The 13,214-nt window shown below is 39.4% G+C and overlaps 6 protein-coding genes and 2 long non-coding RNA genes across 54 annotated transcripts in view; 6 read left to right on the top strand and 2 right to left on the bottom strand.

Annotated features, from left to right (window-relative positions):
- Positions 1-13,214, top strand: part of SLO2 (slowpoke 2) — a 101,687-nt gene that overhangs the window by 57,995 nt on the left and 30,478 nt on the right. For 23 of the 46 annotated variants that reach the window (XM_086827789.1, XM_020962572.2, XM_086827797.1 and 20 more), the window contains exon 3: positions 5,993-6,186. The exons of 21 other annotated variants lie outside the window; for them this stretch is intronic. In XM_086827789.1, the coding sequence (XP_086683915.1) occupies positions 6,140-6,186 (47 nt within the window). In that variant the 5' untranslated portion in view covers positions 5,993-6,139. Of the gene's footprint in view, positions 1-5,955; positions 6,187-13,214 lie in introns of all 46 variants that reach the window. 2 more of the 46 variants (XM_086827793.1, XM_086827776.1) reach the window with 1 other exon arrangement.
- Positions 32-1,361, bottom strand: Gr47a (Gustatory receptor 47a). Its single transcript, XM_020962583.2, has 2 exons — positions 420-1,361; positions 32-355 (listed from the first exon to the last, which is right to left on the bottom strand). The coding sequence occupies exons 1-2, from the start codon at positions 1,344-1,346 to the stop codon at positions 197-199; spliced, it is 1,086 nt and encodes a 361-aa protein (XP_020818242.2). The 5' UTR covers positions 1,347-1,361; the 3' UTR covers positions 32-196.
- On the top strand, positions 7,374-8,074 carry LOC110191676 (uncharacterized). Of its 2 annotated transcripts, none has more exons than XM_086827812.1 (2): positions 7,374-7,615; positions 7,723-8,074. In XM_086827812.1, exons 1-2 carry the CDS (start codon positions 7,513-7,515, stop codon positions 7,884-7,886), a joined length of 267 nt encoding a protein of 88 aa, XP_086683938.1. In that variant the 5' UTR covers positions 7,374-7,512; the 3' UTR covers positions 7,887-8,074. The 2 variants fall into 2 exon arrangements, with proteins under 2 accessions (XP_086683938.1, XP_086683939.1); XM_086827813.1 differs by having other exon boundaries at positions 7,376-7,686; positions 7,765-7,906.
- Positions 8,642-9,651, top strand: LOC110191675 (uncharacterized). Its single transcript, XM_020962587.2, has 2 exons — positions 8,642-8,783; positions 9,010-9,651. Exon 2 carries the CDS (start codon positions 9,082-9,084, stop codon positions 9,286-9,288), a length of 207 nt encoding a protein of 68 aa, XP_020818246.2. The 5' UTR covers positions 8,642-8,783; positions 9,010-9,081; the 3' UTR covers positions 9,289-9,651.
- Positions 8,667-8,783, top strand: LOC147644331 (uncharacterized). The gene has a single exon (XM_086827814.1). It carries the CDS (start codon positions 8,667-8,669, stop codon positions 8,781-8,783), a length of 117 nt encoding a protein of 38 aa, XP_086683940.1.
- Positions 9,113-10,908, bottom strand: LOC110191673 (uncharacterized). The gene has a single exon (XM_020962584.2). It carries the CDS (start codon positions 10,593-10,595, stop codon positions 10,182-10,184), a length of 414 nt encoding a protein of 137 aa, XP_020818243.1. The 5' UTR covers positions 10,596-10,908; the 3' UTR covers positions 9,113-10,181.
- On the top strand, positions 11,135-11,854 carry LOC110191677 (uncharacterized). Its single transcript, XR_015270522.1, has 2 exons — positions 11,135-11,319; positions 11,415-11,854. It is a non-coding gene; the product is annotated as an uncharacterized LOC110191677 (long non-coding RNA).
- LOC110191678 (uncharacterized) lies at positions 12,423-12,984 on the top strand. The gene is made up of 2 exons (XR_002320040.2): positions 12,423-12,628; positions 12,695-12,984. It is a non-coding gene; the product is annotated as an uncharacterized LOC110191678 (long non-coding RNA).

Below are 13,214 nucleotides of genomic sequence, written 5' to 3'. Positions count from 1 at the left end.
GGCTTTGGATTCGGATTTGGTTGCATTGTAGTTGATTTTTCCATTATATATTTACTGAATGCATATATGTAAATATTTGTATTGGTTCAAGTTGTGCATGTGTTCTGGTTTCTGCTTTGTGCTCGCCGGCGAGACAAACTCCTGCCTCTATAATATAATAAAACTCTTTGAATCAGAGGATTTGCCATTCAAGAGTCTAGGACTTGAGCTTGTTGTAGTCGCCCTGCAGCCAGCAGATTGTGAACAGCATCGACTTGGCAAAGAGCGTCAGCGTCAGTTTTCGGTCAAAGGTGAACACGTTGAGAAAGACGACCCTCGAGGGATACAGGGACAATTTCAGGGCGAACATCGACAGCTGAAAGCGGAGTTCAAAAGTGCAAAATTAGAGAGGAAAAGTCTTTGAAAAAATCTGAACTCACCAAGCGATCCATTCTGTTTGTCTCGCGCAAGATGCGCCGTGAGTCCTCCCTCAACTTGGTGAACATTTCGGCCACATCCGTGGCAAAAACCATGTTAATAGCATCGAGGATATAGGTCAACACCACAAATATCCTAATGCCCAGGCTCATGTCAATGGACTGTGGGGCGGCCACCATCTGGAATATCTCGTAGCCATGGGTGATCTGGTACCAACTCTTGCAGGCCAGGACGCAGACCGAAACATGTCCATACTCTAGGTTAACCTGGTTGGAGAGTAGGAGCAACTTTGAGTAGAGTTTCAGGCAGCGTGTCATCTCCCGAAGTCGATTCTTCGTCCTAGCTCTGGACAGGAGCAGCAGCATTCGATTATTAATGATCTCCTGACTGCGACATATCTGCCACAGGAGACAGTAGAAGCAAAAAGCGGCGGCCAGGAGCATGTTGTACACCTGCCAATAGCAGACCAGGTTTAAGACGAACAGATGCGGCAGCAGTCGCTTCATGTAAAAGGGATAAAACAAGTGGATCCTTATTAAGGTGATTGAGACAAAGACCAGTTTCAGGTAGAATCGATGCCTCAGCACCGAGCTGCTTGGCACTCCAACGAAGAACTTGGCCTCCATGCGGATTAGCCCATTGGACAGTTTCCGGATACCCTGCCGCTTCTGCCAGCAGGAGTGTATGCAAAAGCCTGCTGTGCTGCCCATGGTGAGGATGCTCACACCTATCCTCATATCTCCGGCGGAATTGTACAGCATCCTGGCCAGAGACAGAACGCAGAGAAGGTGATGGAACAGGCAGTACGTCTTCAGCTTCCACGAGTCCCTAAATCCGTTCTTCTTCGCGTTGAAATAGAAGGTGTAGAGTCCGTTTAGAGCCATGAATCTGCTCAGAAAACTACAGCACCGCGACCAGGTTCTAACCATTTTTCGTACTGACCAAGTGCAGTCCTTCATTAGCCCCCTTTATAGGCTTCTAGGTCAGGCCAATTAGTCCCGTATTTATAGTATGGCCATTTATCGGAAAGGGTGCACAAAATGGGTCATTGGGGAGTCATTAGTTTGCATTGAAAAATGATTCTCACATTAGCAGGAATTACCCAGATAGGCGTAATCAATTATCCAACATCAAAGTCATGGCATATTGAAATACACCATAAAGCATCAAGGTTTTTAAATTCCTCGACTGATGAAATAAGAGTAGCCTCCACAAAGGCATCCGAATGATGAAAAGCCAACGACTGAGATGATATTCAATATGGATAAATCAAATACAGGGAGACACACTGACGACGCACCGAGAAAGCCCAATATTGCCACTGACAAAGCTCGCTTTTGTGTGGCAAACTATAATAAAAGTATGGATGTACAAAGGTCCTCCGGGTGCACTCATCCGATGCCCCGCCTTCTGACCCCCTTGGCGGGCAATCAATACTGCTTTTTAATGAAGAAATAAAAGCGGAATGTCCACTTGTGTTCCGTTCGGACAGTGTCGTAAAAATTGTCTACATTTTTATTACGTATATCTGGGCGTTGGGGGAAGTCAGGCTACCAGGCCACCAGGCCCGGCCAAGGACCGTGAAAAGATTGTATCCTGTCTGCCATCAGTCTGTGAGTCCTTACCCGAGTGTTCTTCATATTCCTCCCACACTCTCACATGGCTAATGGTCTCGGGACCCAGAATTCAGGACTCTGAACAGGAGCAGGAGCAGTCGATGCGGCACGCACCAGCGCCTGAGCGCGTGCTGAGCTGGAAAATATCCTCTTTTGTGGTTGGCAAAACCACCTAAGCCACCTTCACCTTCCCCACTCTGAATTCCATCGGCGACAAGTGTTTATTTTGGCATTTTTTCGTTTTTGTTTCTTTATACATATACTATATATATTTTTTTTAGCCTGGTCAGCGTTTGACAACGCACTCAACCCGATAGAAGAGGCTGCCCAACCTCGACCAGGGCGAGTCCTTTGTTGGCCTAATGATTATTGCTTCTGCCTTCGTTTTTTCGGTTCCGGGTGTCCCTCCCTTCTTGGCATTGTTCGCCTTGCCAAAAATATCCCATATTGTTCGCCTGCTCTTTGCTTTTTTACGACGTTTTTCAATGGGCGTGAAAATACATATTTTTTTGTGGCGGTAGGAAAAGCTCTGAGGGCTGCGTGCCCTCGGCTTGATAAGGATATTGTGTTATTTAAATGATTTGCTAATTTGGTAGAGCTTATGGCGCTCCATAAATATTCCTAATTGGAAGGATATTATAAAGACATTTTGTTACTAATTACTAAATATTTAAACTTAAAATAATTACAATTATAAATATTAATCTCAGCACTCCCTAGCTTTTTATTTTAATCTATAAATAAGCAATCAACATGAGGAGTTGTTCTTGGCCTTCTAGTTCTTATAGTTCTTGGACTTTCAGTTTCCATTTTCGTTGTACTTTCGGTAGTTGAACTGTTTGTGATTCCTGGTTTTGTTGTTAATGTTGCTTTTGTTGTGCAGTCAATTGTCATAGTTGTCTTCAGTTTTCCCAGGCAATGTTTTTCACAATCCTTTTTGGAGTATCCTCTAAGGCACTGACGTGCCTCCACGCATGCACCCTGCCTTAGGACCCAAAGTTTAAAGAGGGGATCGCACATGGTCCGAGATATTCGAAGAATCACTGGTATGGTACACAAGTCCACTTCATACACTTCAAAGATTATAGAAATTAGTTCAAATCCTGAAGATCTCCAAACATACCTGGCTTCTTGGTAGTACGTGATTGAGATTGTACAACAAAAACTAGGGTTAACAGAAGCAGTACTTTGAAAGCATTTCCCATTGCACCAAATACTGATTTGCATATTTAGCAAATTACTCTAATTACTTTTCTAAGCATTTATAATTGCAATTGGCTATGTCTTGGGTTACCAAGTCGAATCAATGTATGGGATTTAATTAAAAATCAGCCATGAAAAGTATAGTATTTATTAATTTGTAGGTTTCATTTAAATGTTTCAGTTCCATGTGGACTCCCAAATGGGCATCATTAGCACTAATAGGGGCATTCCCATACAAAACCGCCTGATGATGAACTGCCATTTGTTAAGAGAAACTTTTCTTTGCATTTTTTTCGGGCACGCTCCGTAATTCTCCTCGTGGACCATAATAAATGTAGGGGATTACCCGGGCAGCTGGGACGGCATTTAAATATTTGTAGATTTTATATGAATGCTAAAAGGGAATTTATAATAGTATTTTATGCAAGTGGCTTAAATTTAATGTGTGTTGGCTTAATTAATTTGAGGAGAAAAGCTTAATAGCTTAATGGTTAGTGGGGAATTATGTGTGGTTATTATACCTTTGCAAAGTTTTATAATTTTAGTCATAAGCTTGTTACACTGAAAGGAAGCATTTCCCAGCCTAAATCATAAATATTCTAGATCAGTATCATCAGCCGAAAAGATCCTTAAAATTGATAAAAATTTCGATTCTTTTGAATTTTAATTTGAGAATGCAGAACTATTATCCTAATAAAAACTAATATGGGACAGCTTTCCGAATTAAAATTAATGCATTAGCGACTTAGTTATGAGTTTTTAAAACTCTGATTTGTCCAACAATTTTGTCATATCAAAAAATATGATTCAAAGAAAGTGTGTTTTTAAGCTTACTAAGAAATTAAAGGGTAAAGAAACTTAGTTTTCATTCTTGTTTTTCATTTGTAGATTTATATATATTTGTACATAATTTTTTGACTCGATTAGAAGACGAATTAATGCTTTGATTGCACAACTTTAATTAGAAAATGCCTAAAGCTTGTCATTTATATTATTTATATTTAAAGCTGAGCTATACATTTTTGTCAGAGTTTCTTGTTTAAGTCGAAAGCTTAGTCCTTTTTTCGGCCACATAAATTCAAGATACTTATTAAGGGAAATAATCGCTCAAAGAGGAGTACATTTATTAATACCTAGGTAATTATCATATTAAAGCTGTCTCAGCTCAGATATATCTTTAAAATAAAAGTGAATAAATATTTAAATACTTGTGTAATTATCCCAATCAAAATGTCTGCCAGGACAAAGCTAATGACGATGGCAAGTGTTTATTTTTATTCCAGTTCAACGAAATTTTCACGGCTCCGCTTGGCATTTTCTGTTGGCTTTTATAATTAAGTTTCGGGCACGCAATCATTTAGAGTGTTTTGGAGGAGTATTGGGGCAGACGACGCGACAATGTCTCCTTAAAAATTTATGCAAATTTCGATTAATTTATTTTTGACACAAGCCTCAAAGTGAGAGAGAGGAGCTTCCCAGCTCATTAGGGTGGGAATTCGCCGGCTAATTGAACGGAAATCTGGAGCTGATGACAAGAGAATCAGTTGATTCTGATTGCAGCTGATCAATCAATCAATTTGCCAGCCAAATTTCCCTCTGATTTGGTCTTGCCTTTGGCCTTGCGTGCATTGAGGATATCAAAGTAATGAGAGCTGCAGCTTTAAGTTCCTGGGAAATCTGGCTTACCCGCCGAACTTCCGCCAGAGACATTGTGTGGCTTTCTATTTTTTGGCAATGGACATCTCTCTATCTCTCTTTTGCTCTCAATGCGGTTCATATTTCAATTTCCGGAAAGGAAGGAGAAGCTCTGAGCTCTCCGTTTGCGGACAGTTGCCAGTTTTGCTACTGTAAAGTTTTCCATCTCCCTCTTCGGAAAATTCCATTTTATTTCAAAATTTGATTGATACTACGGAAGTTGGTTTGTGCCCTCAAGCGTATGTCACTTTGCTTGATTTAGTTTTGCCATTTGTTGGGTTTTTATTGGTAATCTGAAAGATAACTAAATTATTAATTGAAGAGTTATTTTCTTTGTTATCTTGATTCGTTTCTATGGTATGTTCTTTTTTTAGAATATTTTCTGTTAAAATGCTAATAGTATATTTTATATGCTGACTTGTATTTATTTACTACCATTTATTGCATATTTATATAAAAACCTGAATTACCTCAGCGGGTATTAACCATTCATGCATGCTTCCGTTTCCTGTTAATATTTTATAGCATACTTTTTTGCTTGTTTTCTGTTTCAAAGAAAGCTCCCTAAAACATGCCAGCACACACAACACAAAACACACACAATACCCAACACACAATGCAGAAAATGCAATTCCCACACATTTAAGTAAAAAAATACTTCGCTGTGCTCTTACCATTTATACGCTCCATGTCAACTCATGCTTTTGCTGACAATGAAAACTGAAAATCAATCAACAACAACAATCAAACATATGAAAATGCTTAACCAAATTAATAAAAAACAATTTGTGGAAAAAAAAAATTAAAATAAAATACAACGACAACGATAACAACTATTAAAATTCCCTCAACAACTGTAACCGAACCATTTTGTGCACGTTAAACCGTGAAAATTCAACGGAAAACCCATTGGAAATGCAAACATTGCGACCGAAATTGAAATTAATTCTGCAATCAACTCGTCATAACATCCACCCACCAACTCGCCACCACCACCACCACCAATTGTCCTGCCCCACCGCAGAATGTCAATGTTCTTCTTTCGATTGCATAACCTGCAGCGCGCCGAGGAGAACAAGCGCAAGAAGCGCGTGGAGCAGCAGCGCCAACAGCAGCGCCAAAGGCGGGGGGCCAAGGTCTTCAAATGCGTCAGCGACTCCACCGGCCACCTGACCTTGGCCCCCTCGCGGCTCTTCGAGCGGACGCCGATGAGTCCGTCGGACAGTCTGGACGAGATCGCGCTGCAGATCCCCAGGTGAGTGAGTGAGTGAGTGAGTGACTGAGTAGTAAGGAGATCCTAAATGGAGGATTAAAAATGAAACTAAAAGGGGAGTTAAAGCTAAAACTTGTTCACACTTGTGAAACTTTTTAATGATTTATTTATAAATGCATTGTCAAGAAATATTTTATTCTCAAAGGTTCGGCAAGATCGGAAATACCCTAGAGAAATAATGAAATTCTAATTTTAATAATGTTTTTTAGTAAATAAGTTTTATTGATTTACAACTAAGTCTTCTCGTTTTTTTAGTACTATATAAGCTATTTTATTAATTACTTAACTAACTGAATTTAATTATGTACCTCAACGGGATTATTTAAATTGTGGGAAAATTAATCTTCCGATTCTCTCCGATACGAACTCGGGACTCAAAGCTCAGTCAAACCAATAAATACCGATGAAAACTCGAATAAATGAAACAAAGCAAAGTTTAAAAACTCATAACTCAGCCAAAAGAGCATTAAATTAAGTTCGGAAAGCTGTCACATGTTTAGTTTTTATTAGGGTAATAAATATGCATACTCAAATTAAAAATTAAAACTATTAAATTTTTTGTCAATTTTTGGCAATTTTAATGATTATCATTATCATTTATTGCAAAATTCGAAGTTTTCGCAAAAAATAGATTTTGTCCGGAGATAGCTAGATCGATTCAGCTTTTGATGTTGATCAAGAATATATATACTTTATAGGTTCGGAAATTAGTCCTTCACCGCGTTACAAGCTTCTAACTAAAAGTAGAATACTCTGCAAGGATAAATGTTAAAATAAACTTTCCCGAATACAGAGAGAACACGTTCTTTGTAAATTCAATAATTTGTTATTTAAAAAATTCTTGCTGTTCTCGATTTTTATCTGAGTGTACGTTACAAAGTCGAAGGTGCTTTGTTTTGTTTTCCTTCGAAGCAATTCGGGAACAATGTGATGGGTTTTCCGGAGCAAAAACCTCACCTGTTCGGCTTTGTCTGCCGCTGAGTGACATCCTTGCAGCCCAGAAAACCAAACTTTGGGGATTGCTTTTCTTGTGTGGCTTGGGTGTGAATAAGTCAGGCGGCCAAGTCACTTTGGAACAGTCTGTTGTCGTTGGTGTTAAGAAAGTTTTACAGCCCCTAAAAATTAAAAATTTGTTACCGAGTCAAAGTTAAAAATAGTTATCAAGCAGGCAGGCAGGCTATGCCTTTTCAGTTCCATTTATTCCGAGTTGGTTTTGCAATCAAATTTACAGTCCCTGATATTAAATTTTTAGTTAACAAAATTGAGACCACATATTTTACCAGCTTAGCCTAATTCTTTTTAACCAAAATGCGGATGCTTTGTGATCGCTTCTCGGCCTTGTTAGCGGGCACTTTCGTTGGCATCTGGTACGCGAAAAACTTCCCGGGCGGTGGTGACAGTGGCAAGGAAGGCAAGAAATAGGCTAAGCTGGGTAGTTTCGAGTAAAACGGAAACCCCAGCCGGAAGCAGGCCCCGATATAAGTATGTGCAGTATCTTATGGACACTTTCTTTTCTAGCCAATTCTAGCCAATCTAAACCTGATCAAAATTCCAATATAGAAGCTGAAAGGGAAAACGTGGAATTCAAATCACACACTGAAAAAAATTCGAAAGCCACAAGACAATCTAGATCCAATATAGATTCGTCAATGGGAAAGATGAGGTCAAGCACTGTCAAGTAAATGAACATTGGACGGATATGGTTTTGCTCTGGAATATGCTTTACAGAAATGAATTTTTTTGTGCGTCATTCGAGGCGGCACATTGGTTTTATTTTTACGTTAAGCCTTGAAGCTGGGGACTTCTTCCTGCCTTTTGCGGAGTCCAAATAAAGATGCGACAATGAATGATTATTTTGTGAAACGAGAAATTCGTGAGTTTGTAATTTTGCAACATTTTTTGGTCGGAATCGGAATCGGAATCAGAATCAGAGACGAACTTCTTTGCTGGTCTTTGCTGAACTTTTCGGGGCTTAACTCGTACCGGCTCCTGCGGTTTTCCCCCCAACTGATTCATATTTCGCCAAATCGCATCCTTTGTAGCATGTGGAGCCTTTGTTGTGTGTGCCCCAAATACACACGAATGCGAATACTGCGGTTCCAATGCGAGTTGGTAACGAAGGTGGCACAATGGCACTTTAATTTCGCATTTTCACTGCCCTGGGATACGCGTAATCCCGGCTAATTAAATTGGCCTTTGTAATCTCTCAGTTAATTAAAGGTGGGCGCCAGGCTCCGGGCTTCCTCCAAACTCGTCCCAAGCAGGCTCTGAGATTTGGGTTAACATTTGCCAAGTCTCGAACGGGGGCAGCTTTCATTTTTCAGTTATTCATTTTGGCCGCACCAGTAAACACCGATAATTTTGGAAATTTCCAAATTGTACATATCTAACAAAAAATTGCTAGTTCTTTCCGAGTACACTCTAGAGTTCCTTTGGCTAAGTAAAAAATTTTGATCACTACCATGCATTTGATGTGCGAGCGTCTTTCGGCTGTTTTTGCGGGAATCGTGGCTGGTTTGTGGTTCGCCAAGACATTCCCCAGTGAGGACGACAAGGGCAAGGACAAAAAGAAGAAATAGGTGAGACTGGGAAATAGGGTCTTTCATTCCGGTAGTGTTCCGTCTCGTATACCGTAATGTTGTGCCAAAGATAATGCCTGATCTAGTAGTCCTTGTGCCAGTCAACTTGACGACCTGTCAACACATTCGATGTGACTGTGCTCAGTATTTATCGAGGCCTTCGACTAAATGTATCCCCTCTCGGCTTGTACAAAATTTTCATCGTATTTTGTTCTGCTCGTATTAGAATCCGGCAAACGAAATTCCCGTCAAAATTTTCAACGAATTGAAATACTGAGGCAGAAAAGCACTTGGAACCATGCCCAGTTGTAAGCGCACCGAGGTCCGACGCGTCTGCCGTCCGATGCCCTCGCTCCTGGCCCGGCTCAACTGCACCCCGTGCAACCGGGTTGTCTTTTTTGTCATTGGAGTGGGACTCGGCATCTACTTTGTCCGAAGCAAGGACGGCAAGGACAGCAAGGACAAGCCAGCCGACAAGAAGAAGAAGGATGACAAGAAGAAGTAAGAACCGAGTCGGAACTACAACGAAGCGTTCCCGATAACGAACCCGATACTGATACTGATACTGATACCGATAACGATCCGGATGCCGTTGCCAAACCGTTTCCAAACCAACTGAATCTTCAGATGGGATGGGCCCTCATTTCAAGCATTCGTGTTGCGGGGCTGTAGCGAAATATAAAATGCCCATCGATAAGTTTGTCCACCGAAGAATCAACACATAGGAAGCCTACCTTCGATAAATTTATCAATAGAGCATTTTTTTTTTACCTGCACCATTCAATTCAAGTTTCTTCGATTAGTCTGTTCTCAATTCTACTGGATGCTTTTGATTAAATTACAACTGGAGTTCCTGCTATTAAAGTGATTTCAAATATTTGATTGGGTGGGTGGAAGGTTGCTATACCAGAGCTTTATATATGACTCCATAAGGGGAAATCAGATTGTTCTAGATCGGTACGCATATATACGCATTTTCCCGAATTTTCTAGCTTGCAGAAAATGATGAAATGAATAGATAATTATATTAGTTGTTGCTTAGAATCAAAACGCATGTTTTTTAAAGTTGTAGACCCCAATTCTTGAAAGCGGATTGAGTTTATTTAGCAAGATGTTGAACGGCAATCCAATATAATGTCTTATGGAAATCTCGAAATGGTAGACACATTCCTGATGCCTAAACTCTGAATGGGTGTTAGTAATGCTTTTCCTAGGCGGTTCATCAGTGCTGATCACATTCCTTTCCAGGTCATCGGCTCGAACTGGGAATAAATAAGGGAGAAAACACTTTGGAGTATAGAGAGAAGATCGTTGCACGCATCAATTGGAAACTTGGTGTTTGAGCTTGAAGTCGGGGTGTTTGGGAGTTGTACTGGGAATTTTGGGACATCTCTGTTACTACTTCTTGTCCTTGTCCTTGCCCTTATCCTTCTCCTTGTCCTTGCCCTTGTCCTTCTCCTTCTCCTTCTCCTTGTCTTTCTTCTCCTTGTCCTTCTTCTCCTTCTCCTTCTCCTTCTTCTCCTTCTCCGCCTTCTCCTTGTCGGCTTTCTCCTTGTCGGCCTTCGCCTTCTCGCGCTCCTTGCGATCCTTCTCCTTCTCCTTCGGCGACTTGGCGGCCTCCTCCGCCGCCGCCTTGGCATCCTGCTTCAACTTGTCCCAGTAGAGTCCTATCCCAGCGCCAAGCAGAAAAAAGAAGAACCGATTGCAGGCAACACAGTTCAGTTTCTGGAACAACGTCGGTTGCGGGCGACAGGACGGAGGCGGCGGTGGACAGCACCGCGGAGGCGGGGGACAATCCTGTTTGTCACACATCTTGAAAGACTAGGTCTGGGGATCCGGGTTTGGATCAGAATCGGGAAAACGGTTTCGGGACAAACGACAGATTTTGAACAGACGTAAATTTTTTTGAGGTGAAATACTTTCCGAAATAAATATGGTGTTAGCCGAATGGAAAATTTTGAATAGTGAGAACTTTGCCCAGCTAGGCGATCTGAAAAGAGCAAGTACCTGACGTTGATCTCGAAAGTTACTTTAATTTTCTATTTAACTTAAATTTGGTACAGTTCTAGAAAAAATTAAAGAGTGCAGAGAAAACTGTACCATATACCATACCATATTTTAATAAAGCAAATATAGAGTAATCCATATAATATTTCAAATTATATATATTTTGGCAAGAGTGCCTTTATTTTATATAAATCGCAACCGACTTGATATCGAGTCTGGAAAGCCTGGAATATTCATATTATAAATATTTAAAAGTAACATTTTCTGGACTCGTCTGGGAGCGTTTTATATCGATATCGCTTACACAATAGTATAGAGTCGCTGAATTGGTAAACTCTTTCCCTGTGTTCCAAAGATTCTAGAGCTTGTCTCTCCCTCATCGATATTTCAGGGCGGACAATGTCATTTAAAAACAATTAGTACATTTTTTCGAAAGTGCGCTGGTCACCAAATTATGGATAATGACATTCTACTAACTTTCATTGTGGGCTGTATCGTTGGTTATTAAATTGGCAAGAAGTCCCATTAGGTAAGTGATTACGAAACGGTTTCAGTAGGCCGCGGACTTATTTGTCTTTTTTCTCACCCTACATTCTGCGGCTCTATAAAATTTCGAAATATAAGATGGATTGTGATTGGTTTCTCACATTTCTAATTGGCTGCTTGGTGGGCTATTTTGTTGCCAAGCACACCTAGAATATATTGCCGAAGAATGGATCTTGAAATTGCAGTCACATTTCTGGTTGGCTGCTTTATAGGATATTTGATGACCAGGAATACATAGGGTATATACTACGCAATTATAATTCTTTTTCGATATTTGTTAGGTTACCTTTTGTCCAAAAATACCTAGGCAACCGGCTCGCATTATTACTATTATATAGTGCAATATTTATAGTCAAGATCAAAGAAACAAAATGAGCCATGTAGTGCCCTTCGCCCTGGGCGTGATTATTGGACTAATGACCTGCAGATGCTGATCAGCCCTTTTTCCAGGCAAATCTTATAAAATTCTAAAACGAAAAATGTAAAAATAAAATATATGCACTTATATAAATCATCAATATATTTCACTTCTTTTCAAGCATTAGAAATACACAAATCCTTGGTTATCTTGGCTAAAAATGTCACATTTGGAATTATAAAAATACAAAATAGATCCAGCTTTCTACCAACATCAAAATTCTAGAAAGAGATTATGACTCACATTATTCTCTTCGTGGTGGGCATTTTCGTTGGAAGGTTGAATTGCCGGAAATGCTGATTTCAGTTCCAAACTAAACCATTTGGAGTTGCAAATTAAGGCTCAAGATTCAAGAATCATAGTTCAAGATTCCAACATCAATATGACTCACGTTATTTCCTTTGCCCTGGGCGTTATCATTGGAATGATGAGTTGCCGACAATGCTGACTTCACCAACAATACCTGCAAAATTACTGAAAATGATGAAGAAATTATAAATAAAAGAAATATAAAAATGTAAAGATAGTTTAATGCTTTTGGGGCAGTTCCTGAGGTTAAAAATCATATCATCATATCCATTCACAGATTCAACGATTAAAAATAAACAAGAGCTCTCCAGAATAATTAGTATAATAGGTACATTTATTTTATCCAACATTTTTTTAGCAAAACAGTAGGCCTTGGCTTTAATTTAACAAAATGTCTCTTGACTAAATTCCTTTAGTCATTTTCTACTAAGCCTTCAACTTGAAATTACTAAAAATTTTGTAGTTAAAAATCTCAGAGATCGGATTTTCCCAGGCAAATATGCAGCGTTTTATAACATTTATTGTGGGAGGAATTGTTGGTTTTCTTATTGCCAAGAATACTCGTGTAAGTTTCCATAGTAGTTTGTATTCAATATTGTATTAGATATTTAAGTATATTTTATTTTTCTAGTAAGCAAAATGGCTTATATAATTATTTTTGGCTTGGGCGTAGTGTTTGGCATGTTCATATGCCGACGCTGCGATCCTTGATAACGCAGGACCCTTGGATATAGCGAACAAACAAATCATTCCATAGAAGTTAAATGAAAATATATAATATAAACCAAACTATGTGCACATGCCGACGTTGCCAGCTTCAATAGCAGAGTCCTTCAATATAAAGAGCATACAATAGCCATACGGGAAATCCAGATCTATAGTATAAATTTTTGATCCGAGAATAAATCTATAAACTACAAATGCTATTATTATTTTCTGGAATTATAATGGAGCTTATATTCTTTTCTTGCAGGTAATTAATTCTATTGATACCAGATAATAAACAAGGACAAGTAGATAAGTATATGATATTTGCATTACACAAAAAACTAGAATAATTTTAGTATTCTTTCTTATACATTTCCAAAAATCATTTTTTGTTAAGAAGTACCGCTAAAACTATCAACAAATGTATTTCTTTAAAATTTCCT

Source organism: Drosophila serrata, unplaced genomic scaffold (assembly GCF_035046125.1).
Source record: "Drosophila serrata isolate PLE 108 unplaced genomic scaffold, ASM3504612v1 contig_184, whole genome shotgun sequence".
NCBI lineage: Eukaryota > Metazoa > Arthropoda > Insecta > Diptera > Drosophilidae > Drosophila > Drosophila serrata.
This window is presented reverse-complemented; position numbering and strand designations above follow the sequence as displayed.